Source organism: Sebastes umbrosus, chromosome 4 (genome assembly GCF_015220745.1).
Source record: "Sebastes umbrosus isolate fSebUmb1 chromosome 4, fSebUmb1.pri, whole genome shotgun sequence".
In the NCBI taxonomy this organism is placed as follows: domain Eukaryota; kingdom Metazoa; phylum Chordata; class Actinopteri; order Perciformes; family Sebastidae; genus Sebastes; species Sebastes umbrosus.
In genome coordinates, this window is record NC_051272.1 from 14,417,671 (window position 1) to 14,441,494 (window position 23,824).

At 40.9% G+C, this 23,824-nt stretch overlaps 1 protein-coding gene across 7 annotated transcripts in view; it reads left to right on the forward strand.

The window, feature by feature from the left end:
• Window positions 1-2,179: 2,179 nt before the first annotated feature.
• The window catches only part of ppp6r2b (protein phosphatase 6, regulatory subunit 2b), a 32,457-nt gene continuing 10,812 nt past the window's right edge, over window positions 2,180-23,824 (forward strand). Inside the window, exons 1-27 of one of the 7 annotated variants that reach the window (XR_005206610.1) lie at window positions 2,180-2,543; window positions 5,630-5,806; window positions 5,934-6,090; window positions 6,213-6,311; window positions 7,282-7,468; window positions 8,712-8,849; window positions 8,930-8,995; window positions 9,141-9,253; window positions 9,353-9,466; window positions 10,426-10,546; window positions 10,948-11,109; window positions 11,196-11,426; window positions 11,541-11,605; window positions 11,690-11,805; window positions 11,910-11,995; window positions 12,864-12,941; window positions 13,034-13,131; window positions 13,215-13,275; window positions 13,546-13,667; window positions 13,812-13,987; window positions 14,801-14,957; window positions 15,514-15,593; window positions 16,766-16,976; window positions 17,202-17,225; window positions 18,150-18,296; window positions 19,495-19,582; window positions 19,819-23,735. Coding sequence is in view for 5 of the 7 variants with exons in the window: in XM_037767465.1 (XP_037623393.1) it covers window positions 5,963-6,090; window positions 6,213-6,311; window positions 7,282-7,468; window positions 8,712-8,849; window positions 8,930-8,995; window positions 9,141-9,253; window positions 9,353-9,466; window positions 10,426-10,546; window positions 10,948-11,109; window positions 11,196-11,426; window positions 11,541-11,605; window positions 11,690-11,805; window positions 11,910-11,995; window positions 12,864-12,941; window positions 13,034-13,131; window positions 13,215-13,275; window positions 13,546-13,667; window positions 13,812-13,987; window positions 14,801-14,957; window positions 15,514-15,593; window positions 16,766-16,976; window positions 17,202-17,225; window positions 18,150-18,296; window positions 19,819-19,852 (2,814 nt within the window). In the remaining 2 variants the exon portion in view is untranslated. Of the gene's footprint in view, window positions 2,544-5,629; window positions 5,807-5,933; window positions 6,091-6,212; window positions 6,312-6,770; window positions 6,796-7,281; window positions 7,469-8,711; window positions 8,850-8,929; window positions 8,996-9,140; window positions 9,254-9,352; window positions 9,467-10,425; window positions 10,547-10,947; window positions 11,110-11,195; window positions 11,427-11,540; window positions 11,606-11,689; window positions 11,806-11,909; window positions 11,996-12,863; window positions 12,942-13,033; window positions 13,132-13,214; window positions 13,276-13,545; window positions 13,668-13,811; window positions 13,988-14,800; window positions 14,958-15,513; window positions 15,594-16,765; window positions 16,977-17,201; window positions 17,226-18,149; window positions 18,297-19,494; window positions 19,583-19,818; window positions 23,736-23,824 lie in introns of those variants that run through there. The other 6 variants (XR_005206609.1, XM_037767465.1, XM_037767467.1 and 3 more) reach the window with 6 other exon arrangements.

Sequence of the window (23,824 nt, forward strand, 5' to 3'; positions counted from 1 at the left end):
TTTACTTTTTCATATAGTTTTGTTTGAGAGTTATAATTCTGAATATTTTACTGCAGTACTTGTTTTATCATCCAGCAGCTCCTGAGAAAAAAAAAAAAAAAGTCAGGGTGACTTACAAATAAACATGGTCTCATGTTTACACCATGGTCTCATGTTTACACCATGGTCTCCTGTTTACACCATGGTCTCATGTTTACACCATGGTCTCCTGTTTACACCATGGTCTCATGTTTACACCATGGTCTCATGTTTACACCATGGTCTCATGTTTACACCATGGTCTTCTGTTTACACCATGGTCTCATGTTTACACCATGGTCTTCTGTTTACACCATGGTCTCATGTTTACACCATGGTCTCATGTTTACACCATGGTCTCATGTTTACACTATGGTCTCATGTTTACACCATGGTCTCATGTTTACACCATGGTCTTCTGTTTACACCATGGTCTCATGTTTACACCATGGTCTTCTGTTTACACCATGGTCTCATGTTTACACCATGGTCTCCTGTTTACACTATGGTCTCATGTTTACACCATGGTCTTCTGTTTACACCATGGTCTCATGTTTACACCATGGTCTCCTGTTTACACCATGGTCTCATGTTTACACCATGGTCTCATGTTTACACCATGGTCTTCTGTTTACACCATGGTCTCATGTTTACACCATGGTCTCCTGTTTACACCATGGTCTCCTGTTTACACCATGGTCTCATGTTTACACCAGGGTCTCCTGTTTACACCATGGTCTCGTGTTTACACCATGGTCTCGTGTTTACACCATGGTCTCGTGTTTACACCATGGTCTCGTGTTTACACCATGGTCTCCTGTTTACACCATGGTCTCGTGTTTACACCACGGTCTCGTGTTTACACCACGGTCTCGTGTTTACACCACGGTCTCCTGTTTACACCACGGTCTCATGTTTACACCACGGTCTTCTGTTTACACCACGGTCTTCTGTTTACACCACGGTCTCCTGTTTACACCATGGTCTTCTGTTTACACCATGGTCTCGTGTTTACACCATGGTCTTGTGTTTACACCATGGTCTCATGTTTACACCAGGGTCTCCTGTTTACACCATGGTCTCGTGTTTACACCATGGTCTCGTGTTTACACCACGGTCTCGTGTTTACACCACGGTCTTCTGTTTACACCACGGTCTCATGTTTACACCACGGTCTTCTGTTTACACCATGGTCTCGTGTTTACACCACGGTCTCTGTTTACACCATGGTCTCGTGTTTACACCACAGTCTCTGTTTACACCACGGTCTCTGTTTACACCACGGTCTTCGGTTTACACCACGGTCTCGTGTTTACACCACGGTCTCGTGTTTACACCATGGTCTCCTGTTTACACCATGGTCTCGTGTTTACACCATGGTCTCGTGTTTACACCACGGTCTCGTGTTTACACCTTGGTCTCCTGTTTACACCACGGTCTTCTGTTTAAACCACGGTCTTCTGTTTACACCACGGTCTTGTGTTTACACCACGGTCTCATGTTTACACCACGGTCTTCTGTTTACACCATGGTCTTGTGTTTACACCACGGTCTTCTGTTTAAACCACGGTCTTCTGTTTACACCACGGTCTCGTGTTTACACCACGGTCTCATGTTTACACCACGGTCTTCTGTTTACACCACGGTCTTGTGTTTACACCATGGTCTCCTGTTTACACCAGGGTCTCGTTTTTACACCACGGTCTCATGTTTACACCACGGTCTTCTGTTTACACCACGGTCTCATGTTTACACCACGGTCTTCTGTTTACACCACGGTCTCATGTTTACACCACGGTCTCCTGTTTACACCACGGTCTCGTGTTTACACCAGGGTCTCGTGTTTACACCAGGGTCTCCTGTTTACACCATGGTCTTGTGTTTACACCACGGTCTCCTGTTTACACCACGGTCTCGTGTTTACACCACGGTCTCTTGTTTACACCACGGTCTCCTGTTTACACCACGGTCTCATGTTTACACCACGGTCTCCTGTTTACACCACGCTCTCATGTTTACACCGTGGTCTCATGTTTACACCGTGGTCTTCTGTTTACACCGTGGTCTCCTGTTTACACCACGGTCTTGTGTTTACACCACGGTCTCGTGTTTACACCACGGTCTTGTGTTTACACCAAGGTCTCATGTTTACACCACGGTCTCATGTTTACACCAGGGTTTACACAGTTGATGGACAGCTGAACTTTTGATTACGTTTTAGGTATCCGCCATTTTGATTTTTCAAATCTGACAGCTTTCTTGTTGCCTGCCTGCTGGAGGATAATCTGGAGAGTGTCAACAACACCACACAGCCTGCTCGGCTCGGCAAGCCAACCGCTGAGTAAGCGTAAATTAAATGACATTGCAACCGGGGGAACGGGGTAGTAAGTAGTATCTTCAAGCTATAACAACGCAGCAGTCATGAACAGCCGTCTGTGTCTGTGGGCCTCTGGTTGACCTGACAACAGCCTGAAAGTCGACCGTTCAGCTTGTAGATGACGTCTGATGACAATGATGGATAAAAGGTAACGGTCTCTTGTTTTAAACATAATGGAGCCTAACGGTTAACCGTTACGAGGTTGTCGGAAGGACGGTTATAGCCGTTATAAACAACCGTTAGCTTCTAAGCTAATATAGAAGCATCCACCGGTTACTGTATTGACATAGTTTGGTAACGTTAGCAACATGATTAAGACATTGCTAGCGGGGCTGGTTTACCATGCTAGGTAAACGTTAAACACACTGACTGAGAGATTAGTAACAGGAGATAGGACGGGCTAACTTAGCGTGTATTTAAGATCTGGATAAGATAAAGTAACCTTAGCTAATTCACGCTGATTATGACGCTTATAACTTAGCTAGCGTTCATAGCCGTTAATGGCTAACAGTAACATTAACCGTTGACGTTACCAGCTGATCTTAAAGACGCCAGAAAGGCCTGTCTTCTTAAAGCTGACCATGGTTGTCTTATGTTGTCTTAAAGCTGGACCATGGTTGTCTTATGTTGTCTTAAAGCTGGACCATGGTTGTCTTAAAGCTGGACCATGGTTGTCTTAAAGCTGGACCATGGTTGTCTTAAAGCTGGACCATGGTTGTCTTAAAGCTGACCATGGTTGTCTTAAAGCTGACCATGGTTGTCTTAAAGCTGACCATGGTTGTCTTAGGTTGTCTTAAAGCTGACCATGGTTGTCTTAAAGCTGGACCATGGTTGTCTTAAAGCTGACCATGGTTGTCTTAAAGCTGGACCATGGTTGTCTTAAAGCTGACCATGGTTGTCTTAGGTTGTCTTAAAGCTGACCATGGTTGTCTTAAAGCTGACCATGGTTGTCTTTAAAGCTGAACATGGTTGTCTTAAAGCTGACCATGGTTGTCTTAAAGCTGACCATGGTTGTCTTAGGTTGTCTTAAAGCTGACCATGGTTGTCTTAAAGCTGGACCATGGTTGTCTTAAAGCTGACCGTGGTTGTCTTGGCTGTCTTAAATCTGACCATGGTTGTCTTAAAGCTGACCATGGTTGTCTTAGGTTGTCTTAAAGCTGACCATGGTTGTCTTGATTGTCTTAAAGCTGAACATGGTTGTCTTAAAGCTGGACCATGGTTGTCTTAAAGCTGACCATGGTTGTCTTAAAGCTGACCATGGTTGTCTTAAAGCTGGACCATGGTTGTCTTAAAGCTGACCATGGTTGTCTTCAAGCTGACCATGGTTGTCTTAAAGCTGGACCATGGTTGTCTTAAAGCTGGACCATGGTTGTCTTAAAGCTGACCATGGTTGTCTTTAAAGCTGGACCATGGTTGTCTTAAAGCTGACCATGGTTGTCTTTAAAGCTGGACCATGGTTGTCTTAAAGCTGACCATGGTTGTCTTTAAAGCTGACCATGGTTGTCTTTAAAGCTGGACCATGGTTGTCTTAAAGCTGACCATGGTTGTCTTTAAAGCTGACCATGGTTGTCTTTAAAGCTGACCATGGTTGTCTTTAAAGCTGGACCATGGTTGTCTTAAAGCTGACCATGGTTGTCTTTAAAGCTGGACCATGGTTGTCTTTAAAGCTGACCATTGTTGTCTTTAAAGCTGACCATGGTTGTCTTAAAGCTGACCATGGTTGTCTTAGGTTGTCTTAAAGCTGATCATGGTTGTCTTAAAGCTGGACCATAGTTGTCTTAAAGTTGACCATGGCTGTCTGTTAGCTGGACCATGGTTGTCTTAAAGCTGGACCATGGTTGTCTTAAAGCTGACCATGGTTGTCTTTAAAGCTGACCATGGTTGTCTTAAAGCTGACCATGGTTGTCTTTAAAGCTGACCATGGTTGTCTTCAAGCTGACCATGGTTGTCCTGTTTGTATGAAATCTAAAAATCCACATAGCTATGGGGGAAAGGATGAATTCCTGCAGTCTTGAGCTAAAAAAAACACACCTGTTTATTTAGCCTCAACCATGTTTATTGAATGGATGGGTACACGATAGGGCAGCACACTCAGAGATCCTTATTGTTATGAAATCAATTTTAATGGTGCGAGCAAGTTATGTTTAACTAACACTTATTTTACACTTTAAATGTATTAACATATGTTTTAGTGTGTGATTGCTGACTTTATGCAAGATCATATCTATTTTAATGCTAGATAAGCAGCCTGTTTCATCCAATTGATGATGGCTTGAATCATAGGCTATTAAAGATGGATTCTTTACTCTATCTGTCTGCTTTGGTTATAATTATAATTATAATACTACTAATAATAATCTTTATTTGTATAGCACCTTTCTAAACATAGTTTCAAAGTGCTTGCACAGATACAATGAAATACAGACAAAATAAAAACAACAATAAAAGAACAAAACATAAAGACCAAATAATGAGAAAACTAAAAGCCAAAAGCCAAAAGAGGACAATATAAGGTGTGGGAAATGGTGCACCAAGCTGTTGCCCTATGGAGTTAAAAAAGCCTTTTTACAAAAATGGGTTTTTAAAAGACATTTAAAATTGGTAATAGAGCTAGCTAACCTGAGGTCCCGAGGTAGGCTGTTCCACAGTCTAGGGGCATTGATGGCAAAGGCCCTGTCACCCTTAGTCACCAGCCTAGACCTGGGTACAGGGTGGTTCGGGGTGGATGTAAGGTGAATATATGATTCCTCCCTTACAGCTATTGGGCCAGTGACAGCTCCTGCCTGCCTCTATAACCGTGTTCAACTGCCATTATCAACACACTACAAGTCTCAAGTTTGCACTTTTGTAGTAACAAAGATGTTAGCTTATGCAAGACTCAATAGTCCTCACCCAATTCACTGGCTGACACATTTGTTACAAGTATTCATATCACACACTTCCTGCAGGGGATTTGTTTTGTTCATCTTACCCCAGTCATTATTTGCTGACGTAACTGTATGTGTGAGGCCGTTCTCAAAGCAACGCTGGGTGATGTCAATACACAGATGTGCAGCACTAACTCAATTACAGATGCAATGCTTCCTGCTCTCTCTAGAGAGGAGTGCAAGCCTCTCTGCACTTATGCTGACGTTACACTAACTCTTCTTCTGGCTTCTAAGGAAGGCAGACAGAGCAAGTCTTCCTGGAAACGATTCTGTAACATTTATTGTTTTCTTATTTTCTCGTTGCCAGGTTGAAGCCAATCTCTCCTTGGTTTGTGTGTCTGCTGTTAGTATGAATGAACTGGATGCGTTTGTGTCTTCATCGTGTGAATTTGCTGATGCTGATTGATGTCCAGGCCATGCGATGTCAATAAGGCAAATGGCTGTTTAGCAAGATCTGACTGAGGATACTACTCCTTGTCCATATGTAAGAGCATACATCCATGCATTATATTATATCACAAAATGAATTGTTCAGCAGCACACAGTTACAAATTGTGTAATTAACTTGTACATGTACTGATCACCATGTCACATCCTCTTTTGGTCAACAGCTAAAGTGTATGTGCCGGTGACGTCAGCCATGTTTTGGAAGTTTGACTTACACACATCTTCTCACCTGGAGGCTTTACTGGACAAGGAGGATGTCACGCTCATTGAGCTCATGGATGAGGAAGATGTGTTGCAGGAGTGCAAGGCCCAGAACAGGAGGTCTGTTTATTGTTAGCTTTAACGTATCAGCAACACATTATAATATTTTATTACATTTCAGTTTTAAGTGATTACTGCTGGTTCTAACTGGTGCTTCTTTTCTCATCATTATGGGTTTGTAGACTTCTCCTGTTTGTGTGCCAGGACCAGTGCATGCTGGACCTGGTCCATATGATCACTACAGAGCCCCCTGCTGGTGTAGAGGAGACAAAGCGCTTCAAGTAGGTGGTTGTAGAATGTGCCGATGTAGTATACTGTATCCAGGAAAAGTTGTGTTTTGCTGGTGCTGCACTACATCATATCTCTTACCTGCCAGTTTGTAGTAAACATGAGAGCTTAAAGGCTAACGTCAGCATTTTTCAACCTGGAACCCATTTAGAGTATTGGCACTGTACACTGACTAGCTCAGATTGTTATTATTAGTGTCTGACAACATTATGGAAAGGACCCTACAGAGAAATGAAACTTTTAAAGTTCTTTTTGCTTTCCGTTTGTCATTGTGTCATGTGACTTGTTGCCGGAAGACAACAGTGGAAACGTGAGTGAGAGTTGGAGAGAAAGAGCAGCTTAGTGATATCTAAAAGATTTTCAATGTCATGACTGAATATTTAGATGATTTCGACAATGTGGATGCAACGCAAGATTTCAGAGCGAGGCTTCTCAGAGCGAGACACACAATAACAAACAGACTGGATCAAGCGAAAGGTAAGAAAAATGTTTAATTTCTCTGTAGGGTCCTTTCCATAATGTTTGACAGACACATATAATAACAATCTGAGCCTGTCAGTGGCAAAAACGAGCACTTTTAGTGGATTTAAACTGATGGTACGAGGTTCCCCCAAATGATTAAATTACAGCTTGTTTAGCGGCTGGCGGCTGTAGCGTTCTCCCTCAATACTGGACCAACTTCAAAAAGTGTTGTCCACATCAGTCACTTTGACACAAAAAACATGGGAAAATAGGGTCCAGGTTGAAAAATACCAAAGTTATCCTTTAAATGGGCTCAGATTTGTGAAAAGAAATGGTTCTTGATCTGTAATTGCCTGTTGGACAATCAACTTGTGAAAATTTGCAGGACAATCTGGTTCTTGTTTTTTCCACTTACTTTAGCACTACTAAGGTAGAAAATAAGAATCAGTTTTGTTTCTGCTTGGTTTTTACTGCCAGGTGTGTTCTCTTCTTTTATTACAGGTATCCAAATATAGCATGTGAGCTGTTGACATGTGATGTGGGAGTGATCAATGATAAACTGGGTAATGAGGAGCCTTTGCTTGAAAATCTGTATGCCTTCCTGGAGCAGCCGTCCCCACTTAACCCCCTCCTGGCATCTTTCTTTAGCAAGACAATTGGGAACCTCATCACACGGAAGACTGAGCAGGTAACACACACACACACTCACACAGCACAGCTAAATCAAAGGGCGTACTCCGAGGAGATGACAGCTATGTTTTTTGTGTTGTCGTGATTTAATTCACAAAGGCTGAGGGGTGCTTACAGCAAGATAATGGGAACTGCTCACACTGAGAATTACTCTCAACCAAAATAGCTGTAAACTTTTATTTCTCTTGAAAGGCCAACAGGCAGATGTTCCAACACACAAAGCAGTGCACATAGTTCTGGTTTTACTCTGTTAGTGGTGGGGCCTGAGGATGTTGAGGTCAGTTGGCCGTTTGATCAACTGGTTGGTCCGGAGCAACACATCCATCCATTCTGAATGGATATTTTATGTTTCAGAGTGATAATTTGAAATGATTCTGCTTAGGGGCGCCTCTTAAATCATTTCTGGTTCTTTCCATTCTGGCTTTGTCTACCTCCGCCAACGCCCACACACACTTTTTGTATGCTTTTCTACAGTTGAATTTAATTTATTTTCCAAAAAAGAGACAGTTAATGATGAACTCGACTGATAACATTACGCTAACTTTTTAAAAAATGTTTCCAAAGATAGTGAAAATCTGATATTGTGACAGCCCTAATTTGGTTGACCTTCGTAACCTGGTCCGTCACATTGGTCCGTGATACATAACTCAAAAAGTAATCGCTGGACTTAATGAAAGTAGCTGTGTCATTGCTAATCAGTTCATCAAAATCACAAAAAAACATATTTTCTCGCTTACCCCTCGTATTAGTGATATTTAAATTTTTATGTGCAAAGGTATTGGATGTAATTGTTTAGAATTGTCCACACTGCTCACATTTATATACATTTATGTGTGTAAATATGTATGCTTGTGTGTGGATAGGAGTTGTATAGAGATCTAATGTTTGCATAATATATAGTTTGTTATTATGTGTGCAAAAGACTTGACTCTGAAGCTAAATGAGTATTGCACACCGAAGAGGGCGTAGCTAAAATCTCTGTGCTCATAGAAACTAACAGAGCAGAATTAAAAGAGCATTTGTACATTTTGCTACTCAAATCACTGAAAAATAGTATTAAAAAAACTGAATAGCAGCGTGTTTTTGCATATGCAATAATATTTTTTTCTATCTAAGAAATCATCACAGTTACAACTTTTGACAGCGAAGTCACATGTCCTTTTCTTAACTCGAGTGTGGACACCTATTTTCAGTTTTGTATTTTGTGTCAAGGTTTTACCTCTGCTCTCTGTTTTGTTCAGGTGATTAGTTTCTTGCGACGGAAGGAGGGATTCCTTTCCTTGGTCCTGAAGCATATTGATACATCTGCCATGATGGATGTGCTGCTAAGACTTATCAGCTGTGTGGAGCCACCCCCTCTTCGGCTCGAGACACTTATTGTATGAGACAAATAGACCCACACTCATACTTTAACACATTACACACTGATGCAGTTATAATGTGATATTTTTCTCAACAGTGGCTGAATGAAGAGAAGCTGGCCCAGAGACTCATAGAGCTCATTCACCCTGAGAGAGATGAAGAGGTAGAAGGGCATTTCAGTGTTTTTATATCAATCAGTAACTCATTTCTGTGATAAAACATACTTTCACCAGCACTCACAGACCCTTGAGTGGACAATTTAGAGGACTGAATGTTCATGTGTGTATTTGTGTTTTTTTCTCTCACAGAGGCAGTCTAATGCATCTCAGACTTTGTGCGACATCATTCGTCTGAGCAGAGACCAGGCCAATCAGCTCCAAGAGATTTCACAGCCTGACCCTTTACTGACTGTACTGGAGTCGTAAGTCCGACAGATATATACACACACACACACAGATACATGTTCACATTCTCTTTACAGGATGTGGAGGCGATGACATCCTCTGTTGTGTTTCCACAGGCAGGAGTGTGTGGAGCAGTTGCTGCAGAACATGTTCTCAGCAGAGTGTAGTGAGAGCTGCATCATCAATGGAATTCAAGTTCTTCTCACGTTACTGGAAATCAGGAGGCCTGTGTGAGTGTGAGACTTTAAAGCAATTTTAAACTGTGTATAAATAAAACTATCTAGTTCTACTTTGTAAGGATTGTTAATGTTATTTTTCATTTGACCCCTGGCCTTGTGAATTGACCATTAGGGGCGTCACGATTCTCTAAATCGAAAGTCAAATCAAATCATGACCTTCAAATTGAAAGCAAAGTATTTTTTTTTCCAGCACTGACTGCTATGCCTTTGTTAGAGTACAGATCAACAGATCATTGGTTTTATGCCCTGACAACTGTCATTTACATTTTCAAATTCTTCTTTAAAAAGCTACGTCAAGCGTGATATTTTTTTGGAATGTACCACACTAAGGCCCTATGGTCAAATTAAAATTATTTATTTACTATGTAAACAATAACTTATTTCACTAGTCAGTTGGGAACAAACTGTTAAACAACAAAAAGAAGATCCACTAGATGGCAGGAGTGTACTTTAGAAAAACAGCTTGAGTTTCTCAGAGTTTATGAGGTGCACCTGAATGCAGCATGCCTGTTGGTGCCTACATGCTTTACACTACAAGCACTATGAGCATAAACCCCGCTTTACAAAGTGTTTTAAACACACAATTGAGCGCTGTTGTCTTTGCAGTGGGTGGGGCTCCGTTTGTTGCTGCAGTCTCTAAATCTTCTGCTGCCTACAAACTAGTTTTTCTGTCAACAACACGTTTGCTGTTTACATAACTCAAGGGGAAGGCAAAATGTGGCCACACATTTTTATTTTTTTCTTCGGACTCGAGCAAGTAGGCGGGGATGGAGAGAAAAAAAGAATTGGGAGAATCACCGATCCTGCTTTTGAGTTCGAAGGTCAAAATCGAAAGCTCATTTTGATCGAGTTTTGATTTGAAATCGTGACACACCCAAGTGACCATTTATTAAATGTTCTATCCATCCGTTTCCTGTTTTTAATATGTGTTTGGTCTGTTTTTGAGACAGGGTGGATGGTGTAATGGATGCTCAGGGATTTGAGAGAAGTTACACTGTTAACAGCAGCATTTTGTTGGCCATCCAACCACACCTCATACACTTCCACCAGCTACTTCTGGAGCCACCCAAGGTACGTAGACAAAGATATAATCACCTATAGGTCCTTAATATTAGCTGTTATACTATGAGATAACATGCTACTCATGATAAATACATATAATGATAGTTATCAACAGGAAAATCAGAGATCCCCTGCACAGCAGTAAAATTCATCCAGGTGCTAGTTGCAGGCACCACCAAACTGATAAGGGAAAGCTCTTTCACTTGCTAAGAGAGTGAGAACATGTTATAGATATCAAGCGTGTTCTCATTTTTGCTCTGCGGCTACCCCTTTCTTCAATAGTTATGTTGGATTCTCTGTCATTTAGATAGCACTTGCTATGCAGTAGTTGCACCTGCATAACAAAACTGCTAAACCTTTAGACTGCCGTTCCCCAAATTCATCAATGCCCTCCATCTGTGCACTTTCAGCGAAATCCCATGCTGACTACTCTGGGTGTGCTGGAGGAACCATTAGGGAACACACGTCTGCACGTAGCCAGACTGGTGGCCTCTCTGCTGTATACGAGCTCTGCTAGCCACGCTGTAGTAGCACAGGAACTTTGCCGACTCAACACAATGGACCTGCTTCTGGTGAGATGAGCAAACATGCTGCATTGTCAGAATACAATGTTGAGAAAGTGATAAATGTTAAATGTCCCATTGGAAAATATTTTCAGGACTTGTTCTTCAAGTATACATGGAACAACTTCCTGCACCTTCAAGTGGAGCTTTGTGTTGCTGCTATCCTCCGGCCCTGTGCCCATGAAATGAGACTTCAGCCTGGTTTGGGATCCCAGGACAAATTCACGCCTCATCAGGATGCTTCACAAGAGCAGGCTTTGACTGACACCCATTCTTCCCCTACAGCCACCCCGGAACACTCTGCACATAATCTAATGGTGACTCATGTAGGTGTCTCTGCTTGTGTTTGAAGCAAGAGGCTTAAATTACATTTAATCTCCGCTGTGGTGGCTTTTTCTGAATGAAAATAATTGATTGACTCTATCTTTGTCTCTCACAAGTTGTTCCAACACTGCCACCTTGTCCAGAGGATTCTGGAGGCCTGGGAAGAAAATGATAAAATACAGTAAGAAATTTAATGGCATGATGTTGTTTTTGCTAACAGGCAGTAGCCTATGGGGTTCCCTAAGTGTGGTACTTCTGTGTTCAGGTCAGAAGGTGGTATGAGAAGAGGGTACATGGGACATCTGACCAGGATTGCCAACACAGTAGTCCACAACCTGGAGAAGGGCCCGGTTCACACACAGATTAGTAGCCTCATCACAGGTGCACTCACATTCCTATGTGAAAGACAGAAGGAATTTACACAATTGCCACTCTACTGGAATATTGCTTTCTTAATGCTGCTGTTCTTGTGCTTTTGGATGTAGAGCTACCAGAGGACTATAGAGGGCGCTGGGAAACCTTTGTGGACCAGACCCTGTCTGAAACAAATAGGAGGAACACCATAGACCTGGTAAAGACACACACATGCTCATCTACCAGGGCTGGACTGATCAGAACTTTTGTAATTAAGAATCAATAGGCTTAGACTTTTGACTTAAAACTATTCAGTTGCACATCATTAGGGACCATTAGGCTCGTTAAATAATTCAATTATTATGTACACATATCACAGCCTTCGTCTGAACATTTAATTCTTCTGGAAGTGTTTGCCATGTAAAATCCTATTCTGTTAATCAAAAGAGGACGTTGAACATTGTACCCCAAATTGCAGCACCCTCATTCTCACCCCCCCCTTCCCCGTGCTGTGCCGTTTGTCGGATCGTCCAAATGCTCTTCACATTGTTTTATGTTCATACGGCTTATTAGGCACGGCGCAAAAACACTGGTGCTGCGCCGTTATGAATCACAATTATGAATCTCCCAGAGAACCTGATATAGAGAGAGTAGAAAAGAGTACTGGCAGCTCGTGAGAAGTTCCGGTGTGCAAGAAAAAAACACAGTTCGCCAAAGAGGAAAAATGTAAAAGTGCTGGTGGTGAGTACCGGCCCACTTCGAGCACTGGCAGGGACACAACCTCTCAGCTAAGCACACACTCACACACACATAGAGCATGTGGAGGCGGGGCTGATTCAGACAGATCTCAGTCATCATCAGCCCAGTGTCAATTTAGAAAGAAACTGTGGATCGAGCTACCTGTTTTATGGGCCTGTTGGACCAAAAACAACAAAAAGACAGTTGCGTCAGTCCATCAGGAAAGTGCCCATTATGCCAGATGGCCAGTCCAGCCCTGTCATCTACAGTATATAATATCTGTTTGTAATTATGCACAGACTAAAACTTCAAATGTGGCATTTGCGATGTTTTTTTTTCATGCCCAGGTTGGCACTGGAAACCCACGCCCTTGCTCAGAGGATGATATGGAGAGCCCCTTCCCTAAAGAACTGACACTACAGCAGGTACGCATACATAAGCACACACACAAAACAAATATTGAGGGCGTCTGTTATCCAAGATGGTAATCTAATTCAAATTGTGCTGTGTGCTTTAGGCCTTTTCAGATTACCAGATCCAGCAGATGACGGCTAACTTTGTGGATCAGTTTGGCTTCAATGATGAGGAGTTTACTGATCATGACGACAGCATTGGGTAAATTAACTGACATTCCTCTCTGTAGGACAGTCAACGGTTGTTATTATGTTTCAATTGAGTGATTTCTTCTGTTACGGCAGAGCAACGTTTGACCGAATTGCAGAGATCAACATCAACATTGATCCAGGCCAGGATCCCACTGTGAGTTTATTTAGATTATTTACACTAATTTATTCACACATTTGTTCTATGAAGTTGTATATCTGTAATGCTTTGTTGTCTTTGTTAATTCTTAAAGATGCATTAATGAATTGTATGGCCACTGGGGGCCCAAAAAATTCAAAACAACCTAACAAACACACAGCCACACAATTCAGGTTTAAGGTTTAGCCTTAATCTTAGCATTTGTTATGCAGCATTATGAATACTGATTAAATGTAACACATTGATATGCCCACCTGGCCTTTGCAGGCTAATACAGCTGTGTTTGAGACCTGTGCCAAGGAGAGGATTCAGCCCTTTGATGATGATGAAGAAGACATTTGGGAGGAGAAAGAGATCAACTTTGCAACACAAACAAAGTCCCGTAACAGGTAGACACACAACAGTTAATAAATACAGATACTATCAATGCTCTGGATTTTGTTTCAGCATTATGCTTGAAGTTATGAATATTGTATGTTTATTAATTGTCCTTGCTCAGTCAAACATACTAAAATGTTTATGTGTGATTCAAGGTTTGGTGGGTCACGATCATCCCAGAGCCCAGCAGCCAGTAAAGATTGTGATAGGACAGCAGCTTCTGGCACCGAGGCCTCTGACACTGCAGCAGACTCAGACTCTGAGGAGGGAGAGGATCCTAAAGATGACCTGGATCCTTTCTCAAACCTGGGCCAGAACGAGGCAGCAAAGAGTGCGAAATATTATATTCTATAGTAGGGCTGCACGATTATGGCCAAAATGATAATCGCAATTATTTTGATCAATATTGAGATCATGATTATTTATCACGTTTATTCATTGATTTTAGGGAAAACATATTTTTATTGCACTTTCACATTTATATTAACAGAGCATTGATTTTGCTTCCATGTTGTGCTACATCCCTGCTAATGTACAAATCTTTGCATCAAAATAAAACTTGAAATAAGGTTCTTCTTCACCTGAATTCAGTGCATGCATTTTCATTGCCCATCTGCTCTACAGTAGCCTATATTACTCTTCTACTCTTGACTGCAGCCGAAACATTCAGGAAAGTTTTTGACAGGCTGCTGCTGTAGTGTGCTCACTAGTGATGCCAGGGGTCGGGCGGGTTCAGGTGAGCTTAATTACTTTTGGGGGGTTAAAAGTGACAAAGCAGCATTCCGACTAAGTCATTAATAACTTGCAGAAACATTGCGTACAATAATCCACCTTCCCTTCCCCTCTCTCTCAAACACACACACACATACACACACACACACACACACACACACACCAGTAATGCAAGGTCAAGAGGTCTTGGTCATTTCTCGTATTTGTGTGAGATCATGTTGTTTAGGAAATGCTTGATTTGATATGCAGCGGAGCACGCATTTTAAACGTCAATATCATGATTGCGATTTATATTCGATTAATTGTGCAGCCCTATTCTACAGTAATGCATAATTGTTTTGCCCTTTTTGTTAGGGCTAAAGCAGTTTGAGCATGTGTGTCATATAGAGTGTGTGGTGCTTTTCACACTCAGGCACTGAGTGGATAGCAGACTTCGGGGAGGTGAACTCAAAGGCTCCAGCACCAGGAGTGGGCTTTTCTGCCTGGGACACTCCAGACTCCCAACCAGCTGCCACAGAGGCAGAGGAGAAAGGATGGGCCAAGTTCACTGACTTCCAGCCTTTCTGTTGGTGAGTCTGAGTGTGGTCTAAACACAAGGAGTTTAGTTGAGAAATTTAATCTTAAAGCTTTGTTTTGATGAAACTTTTGTGATAATATATATATATACTAATAATTTTACATTTCCATTTCAGTAATTAAAAAACTACACATTGAGGCATAATAAAAAAAATTGTGGTGATAATTAAATGAGAATAGATTAAAAAAAAAGCCACAATATAATAGTTTTGTTACAATGAAAGACTTCAATAATTAAAAAAAAAGAAAACAAAAAAGCCAAATACATCAAACCTTGGAAATTTTAGAAAGATATCATATGAAACTTTGCCTTTGTCACACAGCCCCAGGCTAAGTTGAATAATGCAATTAAAGAATTGTGTGGGACCGGTGTTTCTCCCCCTTTCCAGTGGCATGTTTTTCCCGAGAATGCATTGGCAATTTTGCAATATCTGTCACAAATCTTCAGTGTAAAAACATGTATGCTCACATTCAGTGGCTGTGTCTGTAGTTTATTGCCTGTACCGTATTTTCTGTAGGTTTTCTTATCTGTGTGACTTATGTCCCCAGCTCTGAAACAGGCCCAAGATGCAGCTCTCCTGTGGACTCGGAGCTCAGCGGATCAGGCAACACCAAACCAAACCAGAACCGTAAGTTGCTGCAGCATGGGGCATTCAACTGCATAGTCAATAGCTTGTTTATTTTTTAACTTATTATTTAATTCAATTCAACGCGTGCAAATACAGATTTTATACCATGTTTAACTTTTCAGTCTGTTATTAATATTAATGTAATAATCGGATCTCACTTCCCCGCTCTACATGTAAATAAACACGTACGTCATTTCCGTTTGCAAAACCAAATGCTTTGTTGTTTTTAACCAGTTTGTAATTTGAATGGTTTCATTTACTTACTTGTGCCGAGCAAATGAAGCAGTTAGCTAGATATAGAATGAGAAAAAATGATTTAATTCACCGTGCCACTCAAAGGCCACCGGCAACTTTTAACGCGGCATGTTTTCTTGCATGTTACTCAATGCACGAGTTGACGTCGTGAATCAATCAACACACCTTAAATGTCAACATGACAACTTTGACCATTCTATTTGTTTTTATTGGCCCTCTTGCATGACATACGCTTTAGTGATGATTGGATCTTCAAGTTCTTTAAAAAAATGTTTACGAATTTCAACCAGGTTATGTGAACTGTGAATATTATATTTCCTCGCTTGGAGAAAAAAGTGGCAGAGAGTAGGGTCGTCCTTCAATGTGGCCCAGGACACATTTGCGTACACACTGCTAAAAGAATGTGGCCATATTCGGTCCAGTCTACCTCTGAATGTGGTCTGAGTGATCGGATCTCAAAGCGTCCTCAGTGCGTCTTGCGTGCGTCTTGCGTGCGTTCACACCATGGGTGGGGCCATTGGCCTCCAGATTGATGCATTTAACTTTAATATGTTCAATTTTTTCTTCTGGAGGAGCACAACACCACAGTCTCTCAAAATCCTGTGGGAAACACTGTATTCCAAAGCTGCCACCCCCCCCCCCCCACTTCAAAACTCATCCCGGGGCAGCTGGATCACTCCTGCACTTAGAGCTGGCCACTTGTGATCGGATCACCCAAGACGCATGTTAATGCCAGGTCTGAACAGGGCCATAGAGTCATATAATCCAAACCTATATGCATTTGGCAGCACATTACTACCACTGCCTCTTAATCTCTTACCTCTGTGATGAGTTGACCTCTCCAGTGAAACTTTCCAGTAAAATGAGTGTACATCCATGGTAAAGTCACATGATTTCTTCTCCTTCGCTCTCTGCAGCGTGTGTGTGGAGTGTGTGTGTGGCGAGAAAAGCTCCACTGGTGGCATCAGACAGCTCCTCCTCCAGCAGCTCAGACAGCGATGAGGAAGAAGGGAAGACGGAGTCTGCAAGCAGCGACACGGTCACCACAGAAACCATCACCACGGGGGCTGGCAAGGAGACCATTCGGCTCACAGTGGACGCCAAAAATGAAAGGGCAGTCTTCAGCAGGTAGACACGCTCACACACAAATGATGTGTAGCTACTCTGTGTTGATTGGTGCAGCGTGTCCCCCCTCTCCTATTGTACTTTCAAGTGCTTTGATAGAGCCCCTTTCCCCCCTTTATCCCTTCCAAACTTTTTCCCGCACAATTTTACCTCCACCTTCTCTGTTTTTCTTCTGATATCGCCCTCCTCCTGTCTGTCCCCTCCTTTCTCATCTCCCTTTGACTCCAGAGTATTCAGACCAGCAGTCAGACGGTATGTTGTGCTTGAGGTCCTTTGCTCTGGAGTGCGGAATGTGTTCCTGAAGTTGTGTGAAGGATTTAAAAGGCCATCATAAGCACAGATGTGCCCCGTTTTTGTTTGCTTGTTGCATTTAACAGGATGTGATGTAACAATTCCTTGCCATAATTCAGGACAAGCCTAATTCATCACAAAAATATACTAACCCACAACTGGTGGCTTGTAGAGAACCTACAGAACCTCTCCCCCCATGCAAGGCTCATCCCATATTCTCAACATGACCCTGTAATTCCAGACGATGACCCCCGGCATGAAACAGTCCACTCAGCATTTTCGAACTCAAACGGTGGCCTGTTATCTTATGAAATTACACCAAAAGATGAGAGCAGTGTATGACTACTCACTGTGGTTTTATAAAACAGATAAGTCTTGTCTCAGTCATAACATTAATAAAACCCAAGTTGATATGATTTGTTTTCTTTCAGAGCACCCACACTACTAACAGTATGTCAGATAGCATGCTACGAACAGAAATTGCTACCAATCCAGCATATCGACATTCTAACAAATCAATACATTACTAGGTTACTAACAAACAGTGCACCTACTGCACAAGCATGCTACAATCAGATATATCCTACTTGGAATCGGGGTGAGACTACCTTAGCACAAACCTTAGCAACTGTGTGCACAACTCACTTTGATGTTGGTCAGTCACTATATGTTGGCAGTAACAGACAAGTGGATTCATGTGTTGCTGTACGCGCTGGGCATGGTAATAATGGCCAGTGTGGACAGCGGAAAGCAGGCAACTGTGGTGAAATTGAGCCAATAGCAGAAAGTAGCATCTGCAGTTTGTTCTTTACGTTATGAGTTCAGGTGACAATCCCTGGCTATGCCTCCAGTTAGTTACAGCGTTATTTGTTGTTTTTTTTGCAGCGAAGCAGATAAGGTGCCAGTAGAGGGACTCTCCATCAAAGACAAGGGGAAAAGCGATGAGAAAGAAAGTGAAAAGGGAAAGAAACATGAAGACTGTCCCAACCCAACTACTACCAGTCCAACTAACCAGTCGGCTGCTGTCACACAGTAAGTGTGTGTTTGTGTGTGTGTGAGCGTGTGTCTCTGTGTGTCTTTACAGCTGAATAAAGAAGGGCTGAGATCACCACACAAAACAAATACTTCAAATCCCTGGTGAAACACCCTGTCGCAACACATTATGTAATAACTCGACAATATGTAATAAATTTCCCCTCCTTTATTTATTAATTTTCATTATGTTATGACACCCGCATTTTGTAATAATCTGCTGCATTTTGTAATAAACAGCTTGAACGCAATATGTAAAACATTTCCCCACATTTTGTTATAAATGATTACATATTGCAGTGGTTATTACAAAATATGGGAGGGGCACTTTTAGGGAAAATGTTATAATACATGTGTTGCATTTATGAAGTAGCGATCCTCACAGTGACATAATTTAGGGATGAATTTATTCTGAAAAGATTCAGAGAGTGGTAGGACTTCTAACTGCCAACTGAACAATAAGTAAAAATAAGACTAACAATTATGTAGATAAAAATAAACATATAAACAAAATGATTACAATAAATACAACAGTAAGTGTCACATAGTAAATCATCTCTCTCATTTACAAGTTAACCAAGTATTTAAATCATATATTTCTTACTGTGTATAATGTATCATATTCCTGCAATTGTTTCCAATCCCCAGCCCGTAACGTGACTGTTTATCATAACCATGGCAACGTGTGTTGGCAGACCAGCTGACGTTAGCTTAGTTTTAATTGTGGATGCTGGCAACTCACAATAAAATCAGTATTTGACTTTACTCCACTAAAACGATTAGTCTATTTTACGGGCCTGAAACTATATATAACAAAGCCTATGGCATTTCTAAACACACTACACCAATACTAGAGAAATAAATCAGCAGTTTTTATTGTTCTATAGAAGCTATGGAAAAGTTGCCTGTGGTCTGTGGATTATCCTCAGCAACAGGTTTTTGTTATTATGTTTTCGGGTTGTCTGTATGCCCGTCTGTACATCCGTCCGTCTGTCCGTCCGTCCGTTCGTCCCATTCTCGTGAACTCGATATCTCAGGAACGCCTGCAGGGAATTTCTTTAAATTTGGCACAAACGTCCACTAGGACTGATTTAGAATTTGGTGGTCAAAGGTCACTGTGACCTCACAAAACACATTTTTGGCCATAACCCAAGAATTCACATGCTAATTACGACGATTTCACACAAATGTCTAACAGGATAAAATGATGAAGTGACGACATTTTGTACAGACGTGGATGTAAACTGTAACTTCAATGGTTGGCGGAGACACACAACCACGAGGCGGTAATTCTAGTTTCCCTCTCTTCTAAAAGAGATGTAACTGATTTGTTCAACTGTCATTTTTCTGTACTTTGAATGTTATAACCCAAATTCTGTTCACATACATTGTTTTTGGGAGGTGCCAGAAGTCTCAAAATCACAAAATCTTGGCAGATAAAACCAATAATGTATGATTATTCCTTTCTGTCTTTTTTATAATGTTCACAATTTTGTTATGTTTTTGTTTTTTTACCTTACAGAGAGTCGCAGCCCTCTGCTAATGGACCGGCCTAACGATGCAACACAGGCACACCACACACACACACACACACAGACACACACACACACACACACACATGCTTCATACCTGTCCATTCAACACGCCGCAATGCCACCTTTGCTTCCTGTTAGCAGCCCTCCAATGCCCTTTTTTGTGTCCGAAGAATGGCAGATGCTCTGTGTTGAGGTCAAACAGCCCTTAACAGTATGTATGCCTGATGACACATATCTACACATTCTACACATACTGTAGATACATTGATCTCTCCTGCACCTTCATGACATAATTACAACTGAACCTCTTCAAAGAGGAATGTGTGTTTTAAAGAACATTTCATCGTACCAGACCCCCAAAAGCCAAATTCTGTTATATATGAACTATTTTTAAAATATGATTTTCCCATTGAACTCGAGAGAGAGAGTGACAACAGTCTTACCTGTTGTGATGAGCAGCGGTTACAGAGTGTTTGAGTGTCAGCTGTGGCATTTTAAGAAGATACATACCTAACTCTGAAATTTGACCTTTATTGAATTCAGCATCAAATTTCAGATTGTTTGAGCATGTCTGCTCTCTGGGCAATACATCACAGCCCAGAGATTTTTTTCTATTAGAGCATTTGACTGTTTACACTTTAGTAGAGAAAACTGTATTAAAATAATCAGCCAAGATTACAAAAGCCAAGATGCTTGCAAAGCTAGCTGCCGTTTTCTCTTCTGCATTTCAATGTACATGCCAGGCAAACATTTTATTAGTGCAGATGTGTGAGTGATAATAATTTGGCTTATTTCATTCATGCTACCTAAATCATTTCTCAGTCCAAGTAGGATTTCTTTGCTTTGATCATGTGGATCATAGATGCTCTCTTTTTTTTGGTAATGTGGAGCATCAGATTTGGGAGCATCGTGTGTCTCTTCCTCCTCAAACCTCTGACAGATCCATGTAGTTGAGAGGTGTGTGTGTGCTGTTGTATCCATGTGTGTGTGTGTAGACATGTGTGTTTATGTGTGTTTGAGCTCTGTCTGAGTTACAGAGTGTATTCTCAGGTCCAAGGAGAGGTATGCAGATACAAAAGAAAGCACACCTGTGTAACACACACACACACACACTCAGTTGCCATACACACATGGATACACAGCCAAATCTATACACGTGTGCAAAAAACACAGTGATGTGCACATACCAATTCATATCACCCTCAGAGCTGTTTAAATGTAATATTGTGAAATTTGAACCTGTATTAGGTTGTGGCTATTCTTGGTAATATGTAAACGTAATATAAATGTAAACAGTATATATAAACATTATATCTATTTTTGGAATAAATCCAATGTATGGAAAGGCGGTTGTTTTGCAGGTTGCAACGTGTGTATTGTATGTGTGTGTTGTACTGTTGAAATGAGGCAATAATGATGTCTGTGTTTCGGTTAATACCCCAGCATCAGTTCCTGTTCCTCTGCTACATGCTTCCTACATGGAGGTTTGAGAGTGTGTGGGTGAATGTGAGTCGGTAGTCTGGGCGGTGGTTCCTCCGTGTTATTTACTTAAAGGATAATTGTGGTTTATTAGAACTTGGGTCATATGGTGCACGAGAAGAGTCCATAAGAACGCCCCCGTCTTGTGGTATTCATGACCTCATAAGTGGAAAGATTCTGAATGCTCCGAGTTCACGAGTTGTTTGTTGACATTAAATTTTTCGGTACATAATAAATTAATATATTGTAATTTTAGTCGTATATTGTAATTCTTCATAATTTTATAATATGTCTGAGGAAAATGTTGATATTCCCAACGACCTCATCTTTTTCCTCCGTTATTATGCCTTTGCATTTCCTGCATTATGTTACCCTACTCTTGCTAGCTTGCTAAATTGTAAGCTTTGTTGTTGGCTTCTAGATGCCAACAGTAACGTTAATATTGCCGTTGCTTAGCAGCGGTGTTCTCACAACTTATTATATTGTTTACACAACTTCCAATGTTGTAAACACAAGCTCACATGTTTCATTTGAAGGCACCAGTAGTTTCATTCATCAGATTAAAACAAAACACCAGGTTAACCGATCTTGTTCGGAAGAGAAAACACAGGTGAACATAATAAAATAATACCAAAATGACTGCTTCAGCTTCTACATTTTATCATATTATTTGTGAGCACAAACTTTTCCTAATGTAATGTGGGATTATTATCAACTAGAGCTGAACAAATGTGTTGATTAATCCAATAGTTGATAAACAGAAGAATATTAGGCAACTATGTTGATAATCAATTAGTCGTTAAAGTCATTTTTCAGGCACTTTTTCAGTTTCAGTTTCTCAATTTGCAGCTTTTCTTTGTCTAATGTTATAATAAACTGAATGTCTTTGGACTGTTGGTCAGATGGAACAAACAATTTGATGGGTTCACTTTGGGTTTTAAGATATTGTGATATTTTATAGACCAAAAGATTAATCGATTTAATCAGTAAACCACTCCTCGGATTAATCGGTAATGAAAATAATCGTACGTGGCAGCCGTAATGTCAACACTTTGGGTGAGCACACATTCATGTTGTTTAGATAATCTGACTAAACTGTTTTTAAAACCAGTTTGATTGCTGATCTTCATTTTATCAACTTGTTGAGTACAATCTAATCATAACTGATAGTAATCATGACAAAAACAAGACCCAAGTTGTAATAAACCAGGATTATCCTTTAGGTTTGGGTGTGCCAGACAGTCATGCTTTACTTTATCTTTCTCCTCGTCTCTCTCTTTCTCAGGGCAGGAGTTGACTTTAATTGCATATATGCCTATGGAACGATTTACATAGATTGTTGTATTTATTTAAAAAGCACTTTTTCAAGAAGCACTTTTGGTTTGTATTTGGTGGTGCCCAGTGCCACCACGTTATTCCCCACTCAAAGAGGTGGGAATGTTTGACTTGAACGAGTGAGTTATGTAGATAATTTAGAATACTTTTTCTTCGATGCTTTCTGCCAAAGTGTGTCTTCCCACCAGTCTTACAACTGGGTTTCATATCTGTGAAGTAGCCTCCTTTCTTGCAATGGTGTCACAGGTCTAAGTTTATCTAAAGCAGTCTTTGTTTGATCCCTTTCATGTTTTTTTTTCTTCTTTTTAGTCATGTGATGGAGTTAGCAGAGGATGCCACAAGTCAAAGAAAGACTTGAAAGATTCATCTTAGATCACAGATATTTTGCTTTTATCTGTTCAGCACTTTGAGTTGTTTGAAGTGGAGCTGCACAGAGAGAAAGCATTGGTTTAAGTCAGGGTTAGAGGAGAAAAACAGGGCTGTTTTGTTGTCAGGGTGTGTACAGGGTCAGAATATGTCATCCCGTCTTTCGCCAAACCTAAGCACTGCGTCTGACCCTTACCTTTGTGTTTTGGTGTGTGTGTTTGTGTGTCCTTCACCTTGAGAGTGTGGTGTGTGTGTGCAGTGTAGCTACGGGTACGGTGTGATGTTATGCATAATGGCATGAGGTACAATACAGTCATCTTTAAGTGCCGTTAAGTTTGCACATTAGCCTCATTCACCTCATTGGGTATGTGCTGTATTGTACAGTGTATGCCCAAAACTTTAATTGAGAGACAATGGGTGTTAAATTGTTTCTTCATCCCATTATCTGTTACTAACACTGAGGCCATTTCAAATCTTCCTCGCATTATAGCTGATTACATTTGTGTGTGTGTATGTACAGTATGTGTGTGGAAGTGTGTGTGGGAGTGGTGCGACAGGCAGCCGTGTTGTAAAATGCCTTTTTTTGTAAAGTGGACTGATGCTGGTGTTTTTTTTTTCTTTTTTTTTTTTTCATTTAGGGAGTAATGTGTCTGTTTCCTGTTGTCAATTTAGCTTGTACATTCAGATATGAACCTAATAAATATGTCAGACCAAGAAAAACGCATGAGCCTGTGTTTGTCTCACATTTATTAATAATAATAATAATAATAATAATAATAACAATAATAATTATTATTATCATTATAACTTTCA